The 27,912-nt window shown below is 41.0% G+C and overlaps 1 protein-coding gene across 1 annotated transcript in view; it reads left to right on the top strand.

Moving 5' to 3' along the window:
• The window catches only part of DGKI (diacylglycerol kinase iota), a 415,071-nt gene that overhangs the window by 323,447 nt on the left and 63,712 nt on the right, over positions 1-27,912 (top strand). Inside the window, exons 24-27 of the mRNA XM_026511631.4 lie at positions 12,475-12,544; positions 14,671-14,711; positions 15,616-15,743; positions 18,228-18,353. Coding sequence (XP_026367416.3) covers positions 12,475-12,544; positions 14,671-14,711; positions 15,616-15,743; positions 18,228-18,353 — 365 coding nt within the window. The remainder of the gene's footprint in view (positions 1-12,474; positions 12,545-14,670; positions 14,712-15,615; positions 15,744-18,227; positions 18,354-27,912) is intronic.

Below are 27,912 nucleotides of genomic sequence, written 5' to 3'. Positions count from 1 at the left end.
TGTCAAAACTGCTGCATTATAAATGCCATGTCAGAAGGTTTTATGCACTGACCATGTAGGATACCCAATTCAGTGACCAAACATGAGTGTCAGGAGTATTACTGTGCCCACACCCGTCCTTGCCGAGGTATAAAAAACAGGGGCCTTTTGGTATTAAGGAAGGAGGGAATACAGGAAATCTGGGGCAGCCTAAGATCTGCTCAAGGACTAAGAAGTTTACCTGAGAGAGACTGTTTGAATTAACATGGCCACGGAATAGGGGGAGGGTGGTGAGGAAATGTCCTGAGCAGAGCAAAGGAGAGCTGCTTCAGGTAAGGAGTTGGGGGTGGATAACCGTTCTCATGTGGTTGGGACCTTGGGCAGTCAGGAAGAGGAGGAATGAGTGAGAGGGATGGTGACTAGAGAGTTCTGTTTTAGCCACCCAATTCTGTTATGCTTATTATAAGATCCAAGAGGTTTTGGTGTGTAGAAAATGAGATCTGTGAATTTTAAAACTCATTGAAAAATTCAGGTCTGGAGATAGTAATTTGTGGGTCATTAGGAAGCAGATGGTACTTAAAACTATAAGGCTGGAGGCGGTCACTCAGGGGGAGTTTAGATAAAGAAGAAGGCTCAATGCCGTATCTATGTGTACTAATGGGTCAAGAAGAGCACAAGTTTAAGAGAACCATCAGTCAAGAAGGGTCGTGGAAACTGAGATGAGCAGCAGGAAAACTGGAAATCAAGGAGAAGGTCGTATCATGAAAGCCAAGAGTGAAATGTGTTTCAGAGCAGGAAGCAGTGAAATGTGTCAGCGCTATGGAGACGCTGAGAAGAAGTAGATTGAATTCTATAGTATTCTGAGAGTGCATAGAAAAACCATGGCACAGAGGTGCTATTAGCTTTACAAAGAAGGTGGCCAAACCAACTGACAGGAAATTTAATATTAAATCTGTGTTTCCTAATGCAGAAACCGATAATATCAGACTCTCTAGTTTGTCTTGGTGTGGGGGGCTTGGGGGCGATGTAAGAGAAAGACCTATCAGAAACATGGACCACAAAATGCCTTAAATGCATTTAAATGGACTTTCCTGGGTATGAGGTAACACAAAATAAGCTTGGAGAATTAATTGTGTTGGAATGAATAAATACCAGTAAGTTAAGGGAAAAAAAGTTGAGAAATTCCTATCAGCTCGTTAATTGGCAGCTGGCATTTTAGCTGACTGTTTTCTAAGGCCAGGAAAATCTCAAGAGAAAACCAGCATTTAGAAAGGTGTATGAGTGCCCAAGTCACCTTATTAGAGAGCCCGCCATATGGCAGTTCCTAGTCATTTAAGCATGTCATTGCTTTGGTTTCTTCCTTTCCCGAATCTTAGTGAATTGCCAACAAAGCACTAAGGCTCAAAAATGGCACATTGTATTAACCTAACAAGGCATATGGGTTATACAAGAAGTGTTGGGTATTTATAGCCTGCTGAAAACTTCTGCCTACACTATCTCTGAGGTCAAAATACAAAGACCCCTCCATCTTAATGGCATCTCTTGTAACCTGTAGCTGATAAGTTAGACATGCAAAATGCACTGTGCTGGTGGATTCAGGATATTCCTGGTCTTGACAGATAAGGTAGTAGTCAGAGAGAAATTGGACTCTGCCTACCTACTTGATAGAAATGCTTCTTGAAGCCATCTACGATGAGATAATTCCTTCCCTGTTCCCTCTCTGGTCTTCATTATTTCCCTTTTTAACCCCAAGTAGTTAAATTAAGGAGTAGACGCAGACACAACTGCTCTATTGATTCTCAACAGGGGGAGATTTTGCTCCTTTATGTAGGACATTCGGCATTTGGACATTTTTGTAAGTCACAATGAGAAGCGGTAGTGCTCCTGGAACCTGCCAGGTAGAGGCCAGCGCTGCTGCTAAGCATCTTAGAATGCATAGGTCAGCCCCCCACTGCAAGGAGCCCCCCTAATGTCAATTGTGAGAGCCTTGTGAACCCCTGAGTCATTCTGATGGCTCTCAAGACATTACTGGGGACCAAGGGCAGATGTAAGTCCTCAGTGAGGAGAGAAAAAGAGGAAAGAGCAGGATGAGAAAAAATAGTGCAGGGAAACAGAGGCATCTGAGGCTAGGGCAGAGGAGAATAACAGAGAAGAAGGGACATTGGAACTAGGAGCAGGTAGGGGTTTTTTGTAGACACCCTATTTCCCCTGTGTAGTGTTTGCTCCGTGAAGGACTGACGTAGTTGGCACACAGTGGGACGCTTTCCAGAATATCATGAGCTAACAATTTGAGCTTTTAAAAAACTACAATAGGATTCAATGGTAGCTGTAAAAAAAGAAATCTATCCAGGTGATTCTTCTTTAAGAACTAATTTACTTAAAACTAACACTAGAATGGCTGGGCTATTTCAAAATAGATACACCATTTTCAAAAAGTTCTTTCATCCTTTAGAAATGTCTTTCACTTCCATGAGAAAAAACTCCTGGTCAGATCTGAGTCTATATCAATTTGTTCATCCTCTGATCCCTTTTCCCACTTGACATAACGGCCCGATCTCCTGGGAGATAGCTCTGTATATTCCATCAGAGCGCTGTCCTGGGCAAACAGCATTTGCTCATAAATACTTGATCTATTTCTCTTCTCTTCATATTGACTACCCTTATTCATCTCTGTCCTTTCTCTGTAGCCTCTTTCTCCTTAATTTTTTTTCTGGATCTTAGAAGTCTTTGAATGGATGGGTTGAAACACGTTTAAGGGAGTCGTCCTGGGAATCAATTTATCTTGTCTCAGAGAAGGACAGGGGTTGGCTGGGAACTTAGTAGAGTGTTGTTCCTTTGGGCTCCATCAAAGCTGTCAGAAATGGATCAAAGGAGGAATTAAAATAAGACTCGCCTGGGGCCAGGTCTGTTGCAAGTGAAGGCATCGCTGCTAATAACACAGACACACAGACACACAGACACACACGAATAGTTGTTGATAGAGGACTTTCTCACACAAAAGGGCTCTTAAAAATGTTATACTACCCCTCATTTTCATCTTCTTCTACACTGTCATTATTTCTTCATTTTTCAAAGCTGCTTTTGGGAATGGCCTCCCAGTTCTGTATTCAGCTGTCGCAAGAGTTATGGGTAGTAAAATAGGTTTGAGGAGAAAGAGTTTTGAAAGATCAAAATAATAGTAGCAAGTCTGTTAAGGGGGCTTATCGTTGGACAGAGAGGCGCAAACACATCATTTCTACCCATCCCTGGTGGATCTGTTCGCCAAGGATAAAGAGAGATGTTTATACAACTTGGTGATGAATGGAAAGGAAAAAAATTGAATAGACGGGTCGGGCAGGCAGATGAGAAATGTGAGTAGGTAAACAAGAGATCGATTTAAAAGTAAAGTGGTTATTGACTGGACATTATTGAATGAAGCAGGGATTTTCAATCCAAAGGGACTTCCGTTTTGCCTCTTTGCCTTTTACACCTTCCCTCCGTTTTATGAAAGAGAAAAATTTCATTCACAGTGATGGTATAGTTACACGCTAGGTGAATACTGCTTAATTGAATTACCTACTGGAGTGTGTAATGGGGCTGCTGTCCTTTCATGAAATTATGTGTGCATCAGCTATGAGTAATTGAATGTAAATTAAGGGCAAGTTTGGCATACGCGTGCCAAATCATGGTTCAGATAATTTCCTTATCAATTACATATAATTGATGCCAGTTGACTTTTAAAAAATATATATGAGAAAAACAGGTTTGCTTTTGTGCATGTGGCTGTTATTTTTAGCATAAGAAACTGATTTTCCATTAGCATAGAGTGAAAAAATTCACATACCAGGGATTTTTGAAATGAATTTGTTAATATTATTCATTTAAGGAGCATGCAGTTTTGCGTGATTATTACAGTTAAAATGGAAAGGAGCCTGGTATGTCCAAGGTTATGTGATTCTGCCTACGTTGTAGAATGTATTCAACTAAATCACACCGTTTATATGAAGAAAAATAACAGATCACAAAATGAGCAAGTATCTTACCTCTTTGGCGGATTGTAGATTTGAATATGTAATCTGAGAGGACCGAGGGGACTCAAAGCCCTAAGTTAGCACCGAAAGCATCAGTGGCCTCGTTAGCGGCGCAGCTCCGTTACTTACGTGAATTCCCGCTGTACTCACGCAAATGCATTTCTTAAGTATCTACATGGTCAGATCGCTTTTCAAAGGTGCCTATTTCTCGGCTTATTTTTGGTTCCATCAGAAATTAAGTCTCTTTACATTTATTTTAATGTGCAGCATTCTCAAAGCAAACATACTTCCAGCCATTCACGCTTAGTGACATGGATGTTGCCGTGTTCACCCTGGCGGGTCCGCGAAGCTGAGGTCTACCCTTGGGGCCAGTACTCACCCTCCTGTGAGCGGCTGTTTTCTTTTTCTCATTTCCCCTTTTCAGCCTCAGTCTGATTCATAGTCCGCAGTGCACTGTTCATGACCCTCCCGCCGCCTCTGAATCAGTATCTCTTAATGCCGGGTCGCCTACCCGACCCGCGTGCCAGACCCAGTGTGAGGAGACAGTCTGCTGCTTCCCTGATGGGAAGTACATCACCCCCAATGTGTTAGCAACGCCAGTTATTTAAAACAAAATTATTTCAAATTCAGTAGTACCTCTCTACTGACATCACTGTCACTGGTATTTTGATGATCTTCTTTTCTTGAGTATGCAAGAAAGGGGCATAGGTAGACAAGATGTACGAAGTACATGAATATTGGTCACTCAGTCACCTCTGTGGTCATCATTAGTTAAAACCGTCAGTGCATAAGGAAGTTTATGGCTTTGAGTTACTGCGAAATCTTTTTCAATACTCTTTTCTTTATTCCTGTTCCAATTTTGACCCATCCACTTATGCGTTTGTGTTTGATATCAAGGTCTTCAAGGTACTTCTCTTGGCTTTCATTAGCTACTTGTGTTGTGAAGTGTGCTGGGTTTTATAATCTTGGCTTATTTTAATTTTCCGATTGTGTATAATTCTAGACTTCTCTGGTTTTTAACTCCCCACTCAAAGTAGACCTTAGGATGACACTATTCTACTGTGTACCTTTTGGTACCTTTCTGCAAATCTATACAAAGTTATACACATAGACATACACGGATACACATTTGTTTTTTTTTCTTTTTAATAAAAATGGATTTGCATTCTTTGCACACTCACTATATATATTATACCACAACTTATTTGTAACAGTATTATGCTATAAAGATTATGTTTTGCTAATAAATGAAGCTGTAACTCAGTTTTTTAAAACTACCGTTCTACTCCATGGTATATATTTAACCCTATCTCTCTGGATAGACATTTAAGTTATATGAAGTTTTTGCCATTGTTTTTCTAAACAAAGTTTTAGTAAGCATAGTTGCGCATATTCAAAAGTAAAGCTGTAACAGAAGTAATAATCACACCACATGCTAAACAACTTGGTCACTTGTATGGAGTTGAGAATTGTAACCATGTAACACAGCAAAGTTATCTTAAACTTATATAACTAGAATTTACACGAATCTTGTTTCAGTTTCTGCACTCTGAATTGTGGTTCACTATTGTTTTCATTGATTGCCACATTCCTGTGGGATTCTCAAGCAGATGGGATCATGGGAGGGGAAAATGTGCAAGCAATGCGACTAGAGAATTTGAGAGAGGAAAAATCCTGATTCACCAGGCTGTGAACTCTGATAAGAAGTATGGAAGATTAGCTTGATGGTTAAGGAAAGTTGAAACTATGAAAAATGTTGAATGCCAGAGTCAAAGGAAGGTTTTCATAACCATTAAGATTATCCTGGCTTTTGCTTTCTTCATGTTTTTGCTTGAGCTGAGTCAAACAATAACTTCTGTCCAACTTGATCCACACAAATTCCACCCATCCTTCAAAACCCCCCACTAATTCTAATTCCTCAAGAATCTATAAAACTGAGTATATAAGATCATAACCTCTGAAGTAAAAGAGGCCTGCATTTGAATTGTGATTACACCACTAAATGGCTGGATACTTGTGAGAGTTTACTTAAATTCCCAAAGCCTCTGCTTTTCATTTATGGCTCACTTTTAGGTGCTGGAGAAGAAGTTCAAGAAGAATAGTGGGGATAGATGGAGGAGAGGTAGATGGGGCTAGAATATGCAGCTTTCTCAATGACAGAATGGATATACCATAAGAATATGGCTTCAAATCAACCTACCAAATAAGACATTGACCTAACATTCCTAATTGAACTTTGTGGTGGTGGCCAGGTAACCCTAAAACCAAGCAGGATGGTTCCGTGAGTTTTGATCATAATCTCTCCCATACATACGCTTCAAGGGGATATCTTTCCCAACGTCGAATATTAAGTGGATGCAATAACATAAAAAGACTGGTGGTCTAAATTTTATTTAATAAAGAACCACTAAGGAATGCAGAAACAGAGTTCTGTTTATGGAAAATTCTCAGAAGTAAAAAAGGAGCATGCTATAAAAGGAGAGAAAGGAAGGAAAGTTTACCCGTCACCACCTGTTATTCCCCAAGTAGTTGACAGTTGTTGAGATTATTGTTCCATATCCTTTACTGCCAGACAGTGGAGATGAGTCTGGGCTGTAGGGGGAACACTTGGAGTAGCAGGAGGGGACGAAGGAGGGCAAGAGTCAACAACCTGCTGCTCTGCTTGACGTCGTGGCCACTGGCCTTTGTGGACCGTAGGATTCAGGACCGTAGGATTCAGGACTGTGCCTGTCGGCACCTCTTAGCTCTGCTTCAGCGTCAGGGCTACCTGAACATCGCTGGCCCAGACCAAAGATTGCTAGCCCCACATTTCAGACTGGAAAGGAAAGGGCCTTCCTAAATGTGAGCTGACCCTTCCGTGTGCTTTCCCAGCTATTAAATCTTCTGCTGTTTTCCTTACCAGCCTCCAGATCTTTGGGCAGCCCACTCAAGATCCTTTTCCCAAAACCAGTAGCTTTTGACAATAGCTCGGAAATAAAATCATAATTAAAAGAGCCATCTCTTGGGGGGAAAAAAAGAAATGTTGAAATCTGGTAAATCGGACAGATAGCGACTCCAGAAACTGGGGTGAGAAGGTAACTGGAGGGCACCCCTGCGGTTCTCAGTGCAGACACGGCCCATGCTTTGTTCTTCTTTGTGACTCTCACATCACATGCCTTGCACTTCATTAGCTCCAATCAATCTGAATTGAAAAGACTGACTATAACTGTGTCAAAGGCATAAGAGTAATGTGTAGCTGTGTGACACCTGACAATCCAAATCAGCAAAAGGAAAGATAGCAATTTGGGTGAAGCTAAGCGAATATCAAGCACAGTTACTATTGGGTGGGGAATATTATTGAATGGGGGAGGGGACAGTAAAGTGCAGTGTTCTGAGAAAAGATTGCTGTTGGTGACAGAAGACGCTCAGCCTTGAAGACAGTACCCTGTATTTAAGGCAGCTATCTAGCATCTGATAGAGGTGTTGGGAGCAAGCACCAAACCAATAACGGCATGAGTTCAGCCTTGGTTTGATGTATTTCCTTTTGGTGTCCGTGCGTACATACCTGTCCCATTTCTTTTCTCTGAAATCCAGATTCTGAGCCCAGAGACATTTATGGATAAAATAGCTTTGTGCTGGTGTAGCACCATCTCAGTGATCCGCTCTGAAATGTGGCCTATGTTCCATGACCCCCAAAGATGATTTAAGGTCAGAATTGTTTTAGGTAAAAAAAAAAAAAAAAAAAGAAAAAAAGTCCAGCTGCCGCAGCATTACTTATGTAGCCTGGGGTGCTCTCGGCCACCAGGATCCCGCTGCCTCTGGGCTTGCTACTTGACGCTGGATCACGTACCATCGACTGCACTCTTACTCCTTCTCATCCGTAGAGCGGCCTTTCCTAAACACCTCCAGGACAGAGACACTCTTGTCATCTCATTTCTTGGTCTGATGATGTCCTCCTACAAGAATACGAGTTTTCCAACCCACCCCTATGCCATTTGACTTAACTTTTAGATAGTAAGAATTTATAGTGTGATTATCTACTGCTGTTTTGGGGGTTTCATGACTCAAGGGTTACCAGTGAAAAATTCCTAGTACGATATGGACTAGATTCAGCTTAAGGGATTTTCTTAGCTGAAGTTTATCTCCTTCCTGAGTCTCACTTACAAAATTTTTAAGCATAGCATCCACTGATGGGGCAGCAATGACATGACAATTCACAAGGTCAGACTTTTTAAAAATGGACCTGTTGGGTAACACAATTTCTATTAAACTAAATGCAATATGATCACAAAACAAGCCAACTTGTAATGATAAAAACCACAGGTCTGAAAAACTATACCTTAAGTGCCAAATCTAGTCCGCTGCCCATTTTATCTTTTGCACAGCCTGTGAACTAAGAATGCTTTTCAGGTACTCAAATGCTTGAAAAAACCCAAAAGAATATTTTATAATTCATATAAATTATATGAAATTATATTTCAGTGTCCACAAATAAACTTGTATTGGAACACACACACAAAATCAGTTTTCCAAAGCAGACTTTCTCATTAAAAGCAGTTTGGGCTCCGTTTTTCAACTCAAGCGAAATACAACAGCCTCAACCACCACCAGATTTCCCATCCCTCGCCTGCTCTTTACCTCCTGTTCTCCCTTGGATCTTTTAGAGGTCGTCCTAGCACCCAGCTGTGCTGATTAGCTGGGTTTCTCTGTGTCTTATTTTATAGATTGTTGGTATATTTTGTGGGTATGTTTTACATTTCGTCCATCTGCTGCACTGAAACATCATTTTAACACTGATTTGAGCTGATCTCCAACTTTTAAGGTCCTAATGTAAGCAAGATCCTTTCCTCTGCATATAAATGTGTGGGCTAGATTAGATCCAAGGGGAAATTTTTGTTGAGACTTGACTGTTTTTATGTATCTTTTTGATACGTAAAATTTTGAAATAAGTAGTTTAATGGCATTGCGTTATAAATCCTTCCCAGATTGGGGTAGGTAATAATTGCATTTTTACTTTGGAATTAAAATGCCTTTTTAAAAAGTCTTATTTATTTGAGTGAGAGAGCACAGGTAGGGAGAGGGGCAGGGGGAGAGGAAGAAACAGACTCCCCTCTAAGCGGGGAGCCCAATGCAGGACTTGATCCCAGGACCCCAAGATCATGACCTGAGCTGAAGACAGATGCCTAACTGACTGAGCCACACAGGCACCCCTCGAATGCCTTTTCAAATGGGACTTCATTATATTAATAACTCTTTTTAAGAGCTGACAATGTTTTATGAACAGGGCCGAAGGAGCTCCGTAAAAGGAGGGAGAGGATGCAAACCTAGTTGAGGGGAGCTATGTCAGAGAAGTGAGGGGCTTTCCCTGTGCATTTGTAAGCACCCCCTAAGATGCCAGGTTAATCTGCAGGTGACCAGGAAAGTGTCCAATTATTTTTCCATGACATTTTTCTCGTGAGCTTCTTGGGATCCAGATCACTTTGAAATCTATAGAAAGCAGTGAAAAATGCACCTCCACATAGGCACACCGAATTTAGTATAAAATTTCAGGGACTTAAGGCTTGCTGAACTTACTTAAGGATCCCCTTGAACCTATTTGAAGTGTTTCAAAGATCTCTATTCTTTCGCAGCTGGTGTTTTCACAGAGCAAACTGGTAACATTCTCTTTAAATAAAACCTCTTTAAGGAAGTTGAGCTGTAGCAAATGCCTGTGAATTAAGGTGTAGAGAAGATAAATGAATAGAAAATATACAAAATGAATAGTTAGGCACTGCACAAAACTCTGCTGACACACAGACGCTCATACATAGAAATATATACAGTTACGCCAGTATTCCATTGCCAGCCTGTGGCAAGCTAGTCACGTGGCTGGGGCAGTATATCAATCTGCATTTTATTTATTTTTTTCAATCTGCATTTTATTAAATGAAATAATTTCCAATATTCTCCAATTTGAATACTCCAGCAATAACATTATTAATTTTTAGGTTTTGAAAATGATAAATTAAGCATTTCTGTGTTCTTTCAGAGTAGATTTTTACCTAGGGAAATTTAGTTTTTTGTGTGTGGTGCTCTCTCTAGCACATTTGACATCAGATTTTGGAAACTCTCCTTGGTGTCTGAGCCATGTTTATTTCTAGAGAAGACGGCCATGTTGTTGTTTACTATTTTTACTTAGTAGCTTTCATAGTTGGCATTGAATATTTCACATCTTATTTAAGTTTCCTGACTTATTACACTTGACACTAAACTGACATGTTGGTGACCTTACATGTTTTATAAAAATATAGCAAGAACCTTAAGTTTCTTTAAAACAATATATCATGTGTCAAAATGTATTTCTCAAAATGTTAAACATAACTTTCATACAAATAGGTACTGAGCACGTGTCACAATTTCATTTAGTGCGACCAGCAGGGTGGCAAAGCCAGTTCAGAAGAGAGAAATATCTCTGTGTCCATAGCTACGTATATATCCATAGAGATATATAGTTATAGCAATTCTATACATATAAATATAAAATTTTGGTGCGAGACCTGAGACCAGTTTTTTCTCTATCAATTATTTAACTTGCAGAATCCATTCATATTGAAAATTTCATATAGTCAAGGTTTCTAATAATAAAATGGATCCCTTTTGTTAGATCCATGCTTTTAAACCTCTAACATACATCACTTTCACCGGAATGATTATTGGGTTCCACTCCCAGGGTTTCTATAAGCTTGGGGTGGCGCCTGGGAATCTGTGTGTCTACCAAGTTCCCAGCTGATACTGCTGTCCCACAGTTCACGTTTTGAGAACCAGTGATCTAAACATAGGCTTTGTCTGAGGAGCAAGTGAAGCTTCAGGGTGTGTTGATCAAAACCCCAAAGAAGTCAATGCAACCTCTGATTAGTTCTCTTATTGTTTGTCCTGTGTTAGTCCGATTTCCTTCTTTCCCCTCCTGTACACACACACACAGATCATCCACTCCCGGATCACTCCAGGGACGCTCCCTGTATTCGGACATCTCAAATTCCTAATATGGGTCAAACTCCCACTGCCTTCCCCACAGAGACCTAGACTCCCTCCTCATTTGTCCTATTTCCGTCAACGATTTCAATTTCATTATAAGCCAGGGCTAGAATGCTCCAAGTCATGTGTTGTAAACTAGAATGTGCTTTTTATTTTTAAATGATCATGGACAGAGTTTCTCTGAGGGGAGATTTTTAGTTTTCAGAAGTTTGGAATTACAAAGAGATAATCCCTCTGCTTTCAATCTGCCAGTTCCCTGATCTGTTCTCCTGTGATGTGGCCTTAATGCCTTGTAAGAAATAAAAGCTTCAGACACTTCTGGAAAGCTCGGGAATGGTAGTAATATCAAATCAGGAAGGATGCTAGTCCTGGCCATCTCTTGGAAGGACAGCTTTTGAAGAATGATACATCAGAAGCCAGCTTTCTGGAAGTCGGGCCAAGTTGGTTAAGGGGTAGTTAGAGGCAGGAGATACTAAAGGCATGCTTCAGGAGTTTGGCAGGGAAAGGAAGGAGAGATTAATTTTCAGAAAAATGTAACAAGATCAGCCCGAGAGGAATTTGTTTAGGAGAGGGGGAACCGTTGAAAGCAGAACAATTCATGAATTTCTGGGTAAGGGAGAGGATTTCAGGAAGAGTACAGAAATAAGGTTTGAAAGGAAAGGAGAGGCTAATCTGGAGACTAGATGAAGTGGTTAGCTTTGAACAGGAAAGAAACCTTTTTAGGCTAGAGGAGAGACGATGGAGGCTAGCAGATGGCCATGAGATCACACATGAGAGGGAGGGAGGATCAGGCATCTTAGAAGCTAGAAGGCTAGAGAACGCTACGGTGGATGAGCACATCTCTGGCTGAGTCCGTGTTGGACAGACGACTTTGTCATCTGCCAGCCTAGCAGAACGTTCTTCTGCCTCGCCCGCTGCTCTGCAGTCAGGTTCGGTGGATAAGGTTGAGGTAATGATGACCTCCACGTATGATGTTGATTTTCTTTGCTTTCCTGCAGACAAATTGCCCTTTATAACAGACGCTACTCTAGTTAACGGGATTTGACACTGCATGTGGATGTTTCTTAGATGCTGCGAGTCCATTCCGGCCAGTAGATGAGGCTCAACTCCTCCCTTTTGTGCTAGTGCCTTCTACCTATGTGGGGAACCAAAGTGTAAATGACAGCCATCTGCCCCTAGTTCCTCAGCTTCACAAAAGCAAAGGAAGTCCCTCAATGAGGTAAATGTGCCCAGTGATATCATTTATGAACACTTAATAGAATAGTTGAAAACTTCCTGGGAATTTTATGTGGGAGTTGTTTTAGAAGGTTCTATGTGAAGTAGTTTATTTCAAAGCACAGCCTCTCTTTCTGGTAAAAATATGATTTGGCCTCTTACCAGTGCTGGTTTAGGAAAGGATGCTCACCCTTAGAAGTAATCGATAGGGTACACTGAGGTCAAATTCCTCAGGTCATCCACATGGAGTCAGAAGCATGTATGTGTCTCTTTCCAGGACCATGAAACCTCCTTTCCCAGGGCGCTCTCAGCTCAGAGACTCTCCCCACGGTGGTGCTTTCTAGATGGTGAGTGTTTCTCTATTTCATGGAGTGGTGGGGATTGCGGAAGCAGCAGGACAGGGCACTGATGGATGGAGTGGAGTGGACCCTGGTTTTCCAAGGGATTATTCAGAAACCCTTCATGCGGCTGTGTGACTGGTATTTGCACATCGAACTATGTGCACTCGCTGATGTTGCAACACTTTCCTGAAGTCGTTTTTCCCAGAGAAAGTTGGTTAACTTGGGCTGAACTTCTCAGCATCAAATTGCCCAAGCTGACATTGCCCTTTCTGTGCCCCCTACCTTTTCCTGAAACATGTTTAGGGCTTATCTGAAATTCAGGCCAGTAGATGGACACAATACACAGGAGATGGGCACTAATTTCTCTGTCTTTTGCTTATTGTGGAACTTTCGTATATTTCCATTAGCCATCATTTCAGTACAAGTATACATTTTTACAAAAATGTAGAAATTTTCAGTTGCATTCACATCTGCTCTGCTGACCATGACCTATTGAATGCGTAATATTTCAGCTATTTTCTGATTGGTTGGTGGGTTCATTTTCCATGGCAAGCATCCCTCACTCCCTAGATGCTGTCTAACCCAGTTTTTCTATCACATAACAATACATCTCCTTATCTACTGCCTGGTGTGTCGACTACCCGGTGTCTCTCTTGTCTGTGTGGACACGTGGTTTTCACTGTAAACATTTCTTTGGTTGATCTGGGGTTGTGTCTGAGAGGATATAAATGTGGACGAGAGTGCGACAGGATGTGTGAATGTGTGAACAGTACTATGAAGGTGAACACTTGTATTTATAACAGATCTAGCCCACGTGAATCATGACCTAGGTTTTCATTATTAGCTCGTCACCTACCTCTGAAGATAATTTACACTGCTTTCCTCTGGCTGCTTTATTCCCTCATAATGAGGAGCAGAGTCATGTGTTTTTTCCTGAATTCACGGGAAACAACTAATATTTGAGAAAATTTTAGAAATGTATATGAATTGTTCTATATACAGTCTGTTCTATATACATTCGTAGATAAAATTACAAGTGTGAAGTTAGTTGTATTCCATAGATATAAAAACCTTTAAAAGGTGATCACGCTTATGGTTAAAAAGAACTAAAGTAGAATAAGTCCTTCTCAGATAGATTTTATTCCCTGTTGCTTTTAGGGGGGGCAGGGACTGTGATTGTCTTGTTTCTCAGCTCATTTCCTTTGGAGAGAAGCTACTCATTAAATATTTATGATTTTTGAATGATTATTTGCATTTTGAGTTATTCCCTCTAGGACTATGTACTTTGTAGAAAATCTATAATATTTGGACTCTGTTAGATAGATTTAGTGTGGAGGAACATAATTCTTTTGAGTATTAAGAATAATCAGAATAGTGTCTACAAACCCGAAGTTTCCAATTTTTTTCCCCCAAAACCACAGATGCAGCCCAGTCTCTCTTAGGAATGCTTAAATAATTATTTTACTGTTTTGGCTTCCTTTAGACATGGCTTAGGGACTCAGTCTTGAAGTGAAATGAATCCTTCAAAACCAGATGTGGTCCCTGGCTCTGCATCTTCAAGCTTTTTTTTTTCCCCCCAAAATGAGAATCACCTCCTTGAGATGTCTGGCTACCTACGGGGTTCCCCTCCCCAACTTTATTTACTTAATAAATACATACTGAGTCCCAAGTCTGTTTAAGGTCCTGTGCTAATGTCTGGAGACATACAAGAGTAACTGAAACACAGACCTTTAAAGAGGCAGATATCTCTGTCTCCTAGCTATTTATGAAGATAGTTTCTACAAGAAGTATAAAGAAAATGTGACTATGCATAAAGGTAGGAGCTGTGAATTCTGTGTGGAGTTGGGAGGATGGGACAGAGGAATGTTTCTCAGAAGAGGCAGCATTTAAGTTGGTCCTTAAGAGACAAATAAGATTCAGTTAGGGAGATGTGATGGGGAAGGGCTTTCTAAGCAGGGGCATAGGTTCCACAGACATGGAAGTTCTGAGGTTTTCTAAATTTAGGAACTGGCCAGCCTTCCGACAGGACTGGAATGTAAAGATTTTGAGTGGCATAATAGAAAGGAAGGTTGTAAATTGGGTGCTAGATCACAGAACTCTGAATGCCACGTACATATTTTTTTTTCCCCTAGCAACTTCTGCTGATCGCTTTTACCGAATAGACAGATCTCAGGTAAGCTTTCTTGAGCCTATTTGTGAAATTGAAAAATCCCCAAATCGACAGACTTTATTGGTAGTTCATCTTATACATTTTTCTAATGTAAACCCTAAAACATTTACAAATTCCAGAATGATACTCATAGCCAAAGGTATGCTTTTTAAAAATTTGTCTTCACGTGTTTTGTGATTTATGGACTCAAGATCTGACCTTGCAAATGAGTACGGAAAATAGCTAGGCTTGTGGATGTTATCACCAGCCTGCACTCTAAATTGTCTCACACACTGCTACTGTTACTACTTCCGAGCTCCATTGTATGGCTTTTTAAGTGTATTTGGGTTAGCAAGTTTGATACCTCAGGTGTGTATTTATGCTACTCAGCTGCAACTCATCACTTCCCGGAGTTCCATAATGAGAAAAAAATTGCTTAGGCCCAATAATAAGTGTTTCCACTGTCCAAATTCTCCTGCAAGAAAGAAAAAGAAGAAGGAGAAGAAATAATAATACAGCATGGAATCCAGTGATAAAAGCAGTTGTTAATCACGCCACTTAGCCTTGGCTGATCCAGGGGTCCCCGTCCAGCTTACTGCACAACTCATGCTGGGCCAAACCACAGGTGTGGTGCCGCTGCTTTGACAGTATTTGGGAAGAAGGGGCAGGCCCATCTCTGGTTATACCTGACAAGACCCTGGTCAAGTAGGAATCCCAAACCACTTCCCCTCACCAGCCTCTTGCTACAATGTGGCTTCAGGAATGGATGCCCACTGGTTGGCCTCTGAAAATACACTGTGGTCTTTTGATATGTCATAGACTTTCATTATCCCTCAAGACCAAGGATGCTTTGTCTTGTTACCTACCTCACAGATGATAGATTTGAGCATCCTGTCAGTCCTCTGACAGACTTCCTTTCCTTCCTTAGGAACATTTGCACTTTGTGATGGAGATTTCCCAAGATGAGATTTTTATTCTGGACCCAGATATGGTGTTGTCACAGCAGGCGGGGACACCTCCAGGAATGCCCGACCTGGTGGTGGAGCAAGCCTCAGGGTGAGTACGCCCTTCCTTGGTGACGTGGTAGCGAGGCAGACCATAGCGCGACATCCATGTCTGATGTGGCTTTGCACTTGACATTTCTAATGACATCAAACTACCTTGAAATACAGGTTTTCTTGCTGTGTTTCATTAGCATGTAGCATAACTGGTTCCATTCTATGTCTGTCTTTTGAATAGCTGCATAGAATTACTCTTTCCCACCAAGACTTGTACCATGTCTGAGCCTTCTTCACCCATCACATCCATACTTCTTACCCAATTATAAAGTACTAGTATTTGCATTGGTGCATATATGTCTATAATGCTTGTATTATCCAAAGGAAAATGGGCACAGGTGGTTTGACTCTTTTCTCCTCCACCACTTCCTCCTTCTTTTTTTTTTTTTTTTTTTGCTATATCCAGGCACCCGAGACATAGATTGCATAATAATAACTATGACGTATCAAGCAGTTATTATGAGCCACATACTGTCCTTTCTTATATCCCCACCACCACTTCAGAGAGACCTAATCATCAGAAGTGCTCTGTGCTTATTTCCTGATCCGTAAAATGGAAATGAAACTACTCAGAGAATTGTTTGAAAATTAAATGAATTGATACATATGAAGTATTTAGGAGAGTTCTTGACACTTGGTAGACACTCATTAAATATGATGTTATTAAAACGACCATCATCAGCTCTGTCATGTCACAATGCCCCTGCCCACCTGGTACTGTTATTATCCTAAATCCACAGATACCAAAATTGAGGTCCAGAAGGTTCTTTAACTTTGCCAGTATTGCACAGAAGATGAAAGGCAAAATTGAGAATTGGTCCCAGGTTTTACGCTAAAGCCCATGCATTTAATCACTACATTTAACCACCAAAATATTATTAATATTTCTAGGTTATTTCAGCGATTCCAAAATATTTATTTAGAGGACTTTTTATGTGCCAGCTGCTAGTATAAGCACTTTTAGGAAACAACAATGCAAAAATAAAAAAACGAAAATCTCTGCCCTTGTAAAGTCTGATGAAGTTTGATGTCTTCCTGGTATATGGAGGCTAAAGGGTTAAAATAAGTATTTCCCGGGGCGCCTGGGTGGCACAGCGGTTAAGCGCCTGCCTTCGGCTCAGGGCGTTATGGGATCGGGCCCCACATCAGGCTCCTCTGCTATGAGCCTGCTTCTTCCTCTCCCACTCCCCCTGCTTGTGTTCCCTCTCTCGCTGGCTGTCTCTATCTCTGTCAAATAAATAAATAAAAAAATCTTTATAAAAAAAATAAGTATTTCCCTGGAAGGCACACACACATGCCCTCAAAGAGCATTTGCGAATTGTGTACACACACATACACATTCACCCACCCACTCACACATATACATATATATATGTAGACATGTTCACTTGAGGTAACCCTTATGCCTGTTTACTCCTCTGCTCTAATTTATTTGACCATTGCTGCCATTTCTGAATATTTCTCACTCTGCCAAGGCCAGCTGGTATCAATGATATGTATCAAGTCAAGAGAAGACAGAAGTGGCGGGATAGGGCAGGTATATAGCGGCATTTAGGAAGCCAGAGCTAGTGATATCAGATATGTATCCCTGGGCATCCTGGAAGGTGGTGGAGAAGCCCATCTTCACAGTCCATGTCCTATAAATCCGGAGATGTTGGGCCGTCCTGCAGGGGCAGTGGGCATTAGAGTCTCTCTGTCCTCTTGCCCAACCTGATCTTGGCTGCAGTCTTCGATCTGGTAAAGAGTAAACCCATTCTGCCACAGTCACTCTGCTCTTTGCCCTCTCTCTGTATCAAATAATGGCCAAAAGAAATGGCTTTGTCCCGGGTTAATCCTCTATTAGCCCTAGCTCCAAAAACAAAGTGGCCCAAAGTAGCCTGAAAGTGCACTGGAACTTCAGTCAGTCCCTTTCTTAATTCAGATCAGTTGCCCCCTCTGGAAATGAACAAGGACAGGAAAGCAGTGAAAAAGGATGGGCTTTGTTATTTCCTAATTTCCATTTCTACATCAGGTCCCATTCTTATTTGTATCACATATAAAATTATTTAGTCTTTTTTTATAACTTATTTGTTTATTTGAGAGAGAGAGAGGGCACAGAAGGAGAGGGAGAAGGAGAAGCAGACTTGCCGCTGAGCAGGGAGCCCAACATGGGGCTCGATCCCAGAACCCTGAGATTATTCCCAGACCCTGAGATCATGACCTGAGCTGAAGGCAGATGCTTAACCGATTGAACCACCCCGGTGCCCCTAAAATTACTTAACCTTCAAGGGCAGTTTTCTCATCTGTAGAAGGCAGAAGCACACAAATAGTTCATGATACTTGAGAAAATTAAATAATAAATGTGAAGAAGTCACTAGTAAATACCCCCCAAAATTTAGTTTCCCATCTGGCACTTAAGACAGGAACCCTCTTGAGACCGAGCAGAGTCAGTCGCATGCTGGCTTTGACCGCCTTAACGCCTGGTGCCTTGCTTTCCCCCCAGAATGTCCGACTGGTGGAATCCGGCCCTACGGAAACGCATGCTGAGCGACAGCGGGCTGGGAACGATGATAACTCCGCATTATGAGGACTCGGATTTGAGAGATCTCAGCCACTCCCGTGTGCTACAGTAAGAGCGCTCTCTGTTCCTTCCCTGTGCGCCCCTGTGATCGGCGGGAGAGAAGAGCCGGGTACCTCACCAGGGGCCGGGGGTGTCTATTCAGTGGGGCTCCCACTGTCTCCCGTCCCACCCTGTGGTTCCCCATCTTACTCACTCGGCTCACTTTTCCCGGCCCCAAGCTCCTCATGGAGCTTCACTTTCCTTTTCTGTTGCTTCCCAGCCGCACTGAGACCGCGCGTGGGTATCTATAAGTACTTTGAACTTCACCAGTGTCTGCTTTACTGGAATCCAGTGTTTACTGGATGTCCCTGTGTTTGCCGCACCACGAAGACATGCGTGAGAGAGATTGTGAAGAGTTTGGAAGTGACATAGAGCTTTTTCATTTGTGGGAACATTTCCACTTGACAGTGCAATTCTGTTTCGTGTGTCTCCAGTCCTGAGCCTCCGTGCGGTGTAGTTACCTGGTTTTGTTGGCTGAAGTCTGGAGCTGCTCTCAGTCACCCAGTGTCTTTGGGTAAATGATGCATTTGTTCCTAGATCGGACTAGTAGGTGTGTGTTCTGCTGAGGTCTGATCATGGTCAGAAAGGAGGATGAATGCTGGAGTTTTGCAACAGTGTTAGCACTTTTCCCTCTGGGGACTCTTTTCTCCCTGTGATACCTCCTTGAGGTAGCAGATTCTAGGTGCAGTCAGTGGTCATGGATACATTCTTTCACCCCATCTCAGAGGTTACACAAGTTTGTTGCAATTCATAATATGAAGCTGGTGTTCAAGCCTATCCAAGGTCCTAACTGAATGGGGACAATGGCCTTGTTACTGTGCAGTCTTAAAATTTTTACAAGATAAAAAGATGAAGAGTCTTAAAAGTCTAGGGTTAACCAAAGAGGCATTGTTTCTAAAGGAAGACCACAGTAATTTTGGTATGATGAAGGGGGGAAAAGTGAGAAATCTGGAGCTAAATACTTGGTTGGTGGGAAGGGTCCGCTCAGATATCCCAGGGGCAAAAAGTGACTTCATTTTAATTGCTCCTCTGTACTACGTCTTATTTTGTTGTATGAAGAGTAGAAAGGAAAACGTGAAATACTGTGGATTTTCCTTTTTAATCAAACCAAGTTAGATTTCGATCACTTACAATTCAGGGTGTTTGTCCATTTCTTTTTTAAATGGAATTGATGCTTGTGAACCACAATGAGTCAGCCACCCATTGATGGCTAAAAATGTGGTCCTCTAGCTGTGGGCAGATTTATTTGAAAATTAGAGTTTAGACAGAGAAATAGAAATTACGCCTGGACAAACCAGATGAGTATTGTAGTTGTTCTTACAGACAAGCTATTTCCAAAAAATAGAGAGTGATCTCACTCTGGTTTCCTGTGTCCTGATTTTCCCATATGGAGTATATTACAATACATATCATGATATGTGAAGTGATTGTTTGTAAGGTAGTAAATATTCTTCCCAAATCACAAATAAACATACAACTTTATATAAGAGCCAGGTTCTTAAAACTCTGTATAAAAATCAACTCTTATTCTTCATTTGGGTTATATTATCCTTTCAGAGATTTCTCTAACTTTTTTATTGATCTTCACTTGGCAGCTGTCAGTTGTCCTGGTCACTTTTATTACCTTAGCTCTTATGTGCACTAGGTCAGTTAACTTTTTAAAATTTTTTTCTGTCCAAATCACCTTGAAAACAAAGTAACACTCAAAAAATCCCCCCTGGCCTTTGAGTCTGTCTAGCTGAAACTCTGGACATTGTGGAACAGAGACAAGTCATCCCTCCGACCCCCCAGGTTCTGTCTGAATCCCTGACTCACAGAATACAGGAGCATAATAAAACAGTTGTTTTCAATCACTAAAATAAAGTGTTTCAATCACTAAAAATAAGTGTTTTCAATCACTAAAAATAAGTAAGTACTGTACCCTACCTCAAGTTATCTATTAATTCCTTAATTTTTTTATTATTATTACTGTGTCCATTAATTCCTTAGAAAGAACAGCTCTTTATTTCCCTCAGAGATCATCTCTGATGCAAAGAGGTACAATTACAGTTATAGAATAATTCAGTTATGTAATACATAGATATTATATACCGTGCTAGTAAGAGCTAATATTGACAGATTGTCTCCTACTTGCTTTGTGCCATCGCTAAATTATCTTTAATTCTTTTAACAACTTTTAAATCTTGCTGTTGCTTGACAGATGAGTAAACTTACAGAGTTTAAAATATTCATCGTGGATCACACAAGATAGCAAGAGTGGGAATTGTGGTTTGAGTCAGGTTGGCTTGACTTCTGACTTCATGCTTTTTCTGACCATACTGCACTACCTTCCGGAAGGGCTGGTGCAAAGGCATGGTGCCCACAGCCCCGTGGCCCAAGAAAGGTTTACTTTGGCTTCTATTTCTTTTAGTATTTTTAAAGTGTCTGGGGAATCTTTAAAAAGAGATTGAAATTTTTAAAAAGGTAGACTTTGATTTAATAAATTATTAAATATATATTTAATTTGCCCCAATCTAAATAAGTACAAAAATTATTTGAAAGGTCAAGTGTTTTGTTTCTTATGATTCCACATGTGAACAAAGGGGGGAGAGACGCAAACAGTATAGAATTTCCTGAAAAAGTTTAAAGTAGAGCTACCCTGTGACCCAGCAATTGCCCTACTTAGTATTTATCCAAAGGATGCAAATGTAGTGATTCAAAGGAGCACAGGCAAACCCTAATGTTTATAGCAGCCATGTCCACAATAGTCAAAACATGGAAAGAGCCCAGATGTCTATAGATAGATGAATGGATAAAGATGTGGTGTGTATATACAATGGAATATTACTCAACCATCAGAAAAATGAAATCTTGCCATTTACAGTGATGTGGATGGAACTAGAGGGTATTATGCTAAGCGGAATGAGTCAGAGGAGGACACACACCATGTGATTTCACTTATATGTGGAATTTAAGAAACTAAACAGAAGAACATAGGGGAAGGGAAGGAAAAATAAAATAAGAGGAAAACAGAGAGGGAGGCAAATCATAAGAAACTCTTAACTATAGGGAACAAACTGAGGGTTGCTGGAGGGAGGAGGGTGGGGGATGGGGTAACTGGGTGATGGGCATTAAGGAGGGCACGTGATGTACTGAGCCCTGGGTGTCATATGGAACTGATGAATCACTGAATTCTACCCCTGAAACTAATAATACAATATATGTTAAGTAAATCGAATTTAAATATATTTTTTTAAAGAGGCAAATCAAGAAACAGACTCCTAAGTATAGAGAACAAACTGATGGTTACCAGAAGGGAGGTGGGTGGAGGGATGGGTGAAACAGGTGATGGGGATTAAGGAGGGCACCTGTGATGAGCACCAGGTGTTGTATGGAAGTGTTGAATCCCTATATCGTACACCTGAAGCTAATATTACATGTATGGTAACTAACTGGAATTTAAATAAAAACTGTAAAAAAATTATATGAAGGGTACTCATGGGCCAAACACCCTGAAATCGTATGTTGTTTTATGTTACTATCTGCATTAGGTCTTTCTTTCAGTCCATAAACAACATACAGTAACATACAAATATGTATTGCTTTATGGACTTTTTTGTTTGTATTATCTTTCTACTTTTCATTACCTGTGTTGAACAATGCCTACACTTTTCAGAATTGCCATTTCATTCACTGGTCGTATTTTTAAAATGTATTCATATTGATACATGTAGTTTTTAATTAACTCTAATTGGTATAGAATATTGCATCATTAATACTCTGTAACTTATTTCTCCATTTTGATAGTGGTTTCTAATATTTTATTATTTCAAAAATGCAGTGAATACCCTGTGGCATGGGTCCTGTGTTGCAGGGTGCATGTGCAGTTTCAACTTGGCTTGATAGTCCCAGCAGGAATATGAAAAATAAGTATGCCAAAAAAAAAAAGGCGTGAAGAATTATTGTAACATTTTAGGTACAACTAGCATCTGCTGCTTTCAGCTTTAAAGCCCCAGTCAGCTTGGAGATAGGCAAAGTCCAAGTTTAACATCATGTTCGCGGTATTAAATAACCCCCTATATAAAAAGATCAAAAGGGAAATTTTAAATTCTTAGAACTGAAAATACTCTTTATCAGAGTCTGCAGAAACCACTAAAGTCTCACAGGATAATTTATGACTCTAAATTCACTTATCAAAGGAAAAATGACTCAGGCAAATGAAACATTCAGTTTGACAAACTGGGAAAAGAATCCCAGAGTAGAAAACAAAGGAACAAGAGGCAGGAATAATAACGACAGAAATCACTGACGAGGAGAATAAAACAAATGATTAACCTAGACTAAAATGTTAAAATACTGATTCTTTAGTAAAAGGTAAGAGACAAAATCCTGAGAAGACTGACTTTAAAAATAGGAAATACAGGAAACAGGAAGGAATGTAACTGCAATGCTTTACGACCTCCTTCTTCCTCCACGGCACCAGGGCTGCCCCTGCTCAAGGTGACTCTCCCCTCCAAACTCCAAATGACCTAACCCCTCGCAGTATCCTGAGTTGTCTCCTTGTTTTAACTTTTGTTTCTAAGATCCATCACCCTCCCTTCTACTTCAGGGAGAGTAAGATGGAATGAACAAATAGGATGAATTTGATTTCTAGTATTAGTGGAACTGGTTACCTTTACATTGTAACTCCATTTAGAAACATTATAACTTTATAAAGAAGGTATAGATAGTCCCATTATACACAGGTCCTCTAGGAGAGAGTATCATTCCAAAGAAGGAAGTACAAGACAAATAGGGTCTTCAAAACCTGTGAACACAGTAAAAAACAATCTTTAAGAACCAATTTTGAGATAAATTGGTGAGAGGTGGTTGGCTCGCATTATTGCTGCTAGAACCATAATGAATTTGTCTTTAGGTTCAAAAAATGTTTTCAGTGTCTAAGAAAGTTCTACTTAAAATAATATTCTGGAAACATGTTTGCTCTTATCATTAATTATACCACCAAAAGTAGTGACAAGGCTGTATTTCATTTTTGCAGATTTGTAAGGAAGGAATTAACTGAAATTTTAGCAAACAGAATCTCAGTCCTAAGGCAGACTTTTCTCAACTTTAGGATCTATGAGATTAAAAAAAAAAAAAAAAAATAGCACTTGACTGAAAACTCTAGTATATTCTTAAGTTATTTTTTGAGAAGGACAGACTTGAGTTGGATGGGTTAAGGGAAAACAAGTAAAGGGACTGGGAGGTACTTATTTTCTGAAAAAGAATAATCTTTTTTAGGTTTTTGGTTTTGGTTTTGGTTTTGGTTTATGTGAAACCCCCAAAACTGACTAAAAGATGTGCACTTTTTCTTAGTGTCTCCAAATCCTAAATCTGAAAGAAGTAAGATAAAGGTCACACAGGTAAAAATAGAATATCTTGCTGTGGGACTAATACAAGGGGGAAGAGTGTAGAGAACCACCAAAGGCAGACATTCCATCCAGACATCTGTGTCTACGCAGGTGTCTATTACCTGATCAGCTAAGCAGGGCTAAAGGTTTCTATGATCTACAGTCTCTAAGAGATTATGTTATCAAAAATCAAACTGTAACGTATCTGGTCTGATTATTTTCATTGGGATTCTAAGAAACTGTTTGAGTCACTTAGTCATTCATTTATTGAGTAAATATTGAGCACCTTCTAGGTAGGAACTGTGTATCTAGTGTCTGGATAGATACACACACTCCCATACACCTGGGCACTGAAGATCTAAACTAAACAAGAAATTATTATTGCCTTTGAAGAGCTTACATTCAAAGGGGAAAAATTCCACAAATTAGAGTTCTCTCTGCTAAGTGCAGTAATGGATAGATGCATAAGGTGTTCTGGAAACAAGGATTTGCTGCTTCCTCCAGATTTCACTTTTTTATTTTTATATGAAAAGAATGAGTATTTAAAGAAATAATGAAAACGTTAGCCTCAAAGGAAAGAGGCTTTTTAAGGGCTCCAAGTTTATTTTCTTCCACCTTTATTCATGAGCAGATAAGTATCGGCTTTTCATCATTATGTAACCAGAAATGCTCCCCGAATAATTGAATGTACTCAGTACTCAGTGTAGTATCACTCTACCGGACGTGTGCTTAGGCAGGTTTGTACAACTAGCAAGTTATTTAGGGATATCCGGAATACCTAATAATACTTTAAAAATTGGCTTTTTCAGGTAGCCTAAAATTCCGAACCACCATGTGCAGAAGATAATCCTGAAACCTCCCCCTTCCACAAACTCAGTCACTCTCAGAGTGAGAAGGAGTAAGAGCTTCAGATCCCCCTGTTTTCTTCCAACTATTTCCCTTACCCAATTTCTTCGGGAACATTAGGTGATGGCCTGACTCTAATAAAAAGGGTAATTGTGCTATTGTCACAACTCCAGGTTCTCACCAGGAGGACAGCCCGTTGGGCAGTGATTGGGTTGTGGAAATAACCTTTGAGAATCACAATCTGATAAGAGGGAGAAAAATAATCTTCTTAGTGGGATGTGGGTTTTGCTGGAATCTGTCTTAGAGATGAAATCAGGGCTGTCTGGATGGAGACATAGTCCCTTGCATCTGTTTCACTAAGATAGTTGGTTCCCATCCTTCTTACCTTTGACTGGCCTAAATCTTGTTCTCCCTGCCTCATCACTGAAGCTAGAAGAGCTCCAGTTTAGCTGACATACATCTTCCTTTCTTCTTTTTCTCCCTGCCTAACCTCCCTCCAGTTGTTACCCTCCCTATTTAGCCAAGCACACAATATTCTGTTCCTTTGGGTATGTAAAATATTGAATAAGAAATTTTGCTCTATTCTTTTTATAATTGCTCCTGAAACAGTTAGGTATATGGGGGCCCTAAACCTTTCGTCCAATATGGAGTTCCATTTCCAAGTTCAGTTATGGGCAGAGCCAGATTAGAATTCTTTAGGTATCAGATCTCATTTCGACCCACTTTGAAGAAAAATCTCGCTAAGGTAAATAAGCTCTTATATTAAACATCCATTTGATTTAAAATGATGCCAAGGAATTCTGCCCTTCCATTTTTATGAGCTCAAGTTTGGTTGGTGATTACATGAGGAAATATTACTTGAAGGGCTCTCTCTTTTCATTTGTAAAGGATGTGGTGGGCTTACCTACTCACACTTGAGGAACGTGGTGCATGAGGGAAAGTTGATCAGATCATTCTTTAAAGCATATGAGTTCCTTGGAAGGACAAACTATATTGCTCACTCCGCATCCACACCACTTTGCATCATAGCTGGTGTCGCAGGCGTCCAGTAAGGCAGGCTTGTTGGGTGAATGGATGAACGTGGGCTGTTAGAGAGAAGGTACTCTATCAAACCAAAATAGAGATGTCTTTATAATACAGCAGCAGACCCAGTTCTCATCACACACACACACACACACACACACACACACACAAAGTAACAAAATGATACATTAAATGTTAGATATTTTTGTCAGGCTGTGGAATCCATTTTATATTTCAAATTTTAATATAGATCAGTTTGACCCAGGGAATTTACATTAAAATCATAAAGATGCATTGAATTCCCTCAGAGAGAGGTTGCTGTTTTACAAGTGAGAAAGTAGAAGGCAACGATGGCAATATAGAGAATTGCAGGCACGGATATTGAGCACAAAGGTGAGATGGGGACGGGGTGGAGGGAAGGACCCCATCTAGAGCCCTGTGCATTGAGATGCTAGCACGCTCCCCATGTCCGATCTCTGGATTCTTTGGGTTCTATCAGTAAGTTGAGTACTTGAGGAGGTTTAGATGGAGGGAAGAATGTTGGCAAGTGGGAAACCATAAACCATCAACATTTTATGGATGGAAGAGAATTCTGGGATTTCCTAAGGATTTCCAAACCAAAAAGACAAGACGGAGCCAGAGCGTGAGGAAATACGGGGTCAAGATGTGTAGAAGGAAAGCACTTTTCTTGACTTCCCTTAACAAGCAGGGGGCAGTAGAAGGGCCTCTCAGGAAATTCTCAGTCCTCAACAAAACAAAGATTTCTGTCTCCTTCCAACAACACATTTGGCCTTAGGGCATTAAGGAAAGCTATTCCAAGGTGACAGTCTTTTGTGACAAAAGCACTTACGAGCCATTCTTTTTTTTAAAAAAGATTTTATTTTACTTATTTGACAGAGAGAGACAGCAGCAAGAGAGAGAACACAAGCAGGGGAAGTGGGAGAGGAAGAAGCAGGCTCCCAGCGGAGGAGCCTGATGCTGGGCTTGATCCCAGGACCCCAGGATCACACCCTGAGCCGAAGGCAGACACTTAACGACTGAGCCACCCACGAGCCATTCTAAAACTAGGGAAATAACTCCATCTCCCTCTGTGCTCCTTAGTGAGAGAGGTATTGTTAAACCAATAGAGGAATGGGAATTTTTCTTTGTTTTCAGGGACTATACCAGAGATGGAGACCTGAGTGCAAAGGGGACCTCCTCTCATTCCTCTGTCTTGTGGCCCCTGGGAGTATCTGTGTGCTGTGGCTGGCTCCCTACACAGCCCATTTTTGCACAGTTGGTCCTCTCTTTTCTGAACCAGTCCCTGGATCTTCTTTAAGGGCTTGACATTGAAATCTCATCAGTTTGGTTGGTAGAGTAGGGATTCAGGGTGTGTTGAATGGGATCCAAGCTAAAAAAAAAAAAAAAAAATGTCGGCACAGGTCTAGTAGGGGATGTTAATCCAACAAAATGATGGCACATCTCTCCTTGATGGCCGACTTTTTCTAATCATCAGGATTAAAATGTAGTTAGTGTGATAAGAATCCTCTCCCAGAGCCTGCTGGGAAAGTGTCCATGCTGTCAGGTAATTGTACAGTTTCTGACCTCTCCTTCCTTTCTAGAAGGATGCGGAATCCAGAGTTGTGTCTTCTGTCGTGTTATTCCCAGAGGTTCCCACGCTGTGGCGTCCTTGTTCCTCAGCACGTGTGCCACGCCCTTGGGCATCCATAGCAGGTGTTGGCAACAGGAGGGAAGGTGGGAGGCAACTCCCCCATAGATGATCACTTCACAAGTAATGGTGCCTGATAAGATCTGAACCAAGTATTTGTGTGTTTAATTTATTTATTTTAGAGAGATACCGGGTACATGCATGAGTGGGGGAGGGGCAGACGGCGAGGGAGAGAGAGAATCTCAAGCAGACTCTGCACTGAGCACAGAGCCCCCTCAGGGCTTGATCTCACGACGCTGAGATCATGACCTGAGCCAAAATCAAGAGTCAGACGCCTAACGGACTCAGCCACCCAGGTGCCCCTAAATATTTGTTTTTAATTTTAACTATCAGAGTAGAGAGAAGAGGCCATAGTTTTTGCTGAATATGATTTTGGTGCACCTACCTGTGACATGAAATGTTGATGCATGTAAGTCCTCTTTCCCGAGCTCTGGCTGCCCTCAGCCCCTCTCGTTCCTCTGAAGGTCACTGAGGAATCAGTTCAGTTCGGGCTGCCTCTTGCCCCCCTCCTTACCTCCGCAGAGAGGGGCAGAGCACTCAGGCAACACAGGGGAAGAGGTGCTGGGGAGAGCAGGGCAGTCCTGGTGAGCCTCCTGCCCTGCCCTTCCTCTCCTCACCCCAT

The sequence above is a fragment of the Ursus arctos genome, unplaced genomic scaffold (genome assembly GCF_023065955.2).
Source record: "Ursus arctos isolate Adak ecotype North America unplaced genomic scaffold, UrsArc2.0 scaffold_3, whole genome shotgun sequence".
Taxonomy (NCBI): domain Eukaryota; kingdom Metazoa; phylum Chordata; class Mammalia; order Carnivora; family Ursidae; genus Ursus; species Ursus arctos.
This window is presented reverse-complemented; position numbering and strand designations above follow the sequence as displayed.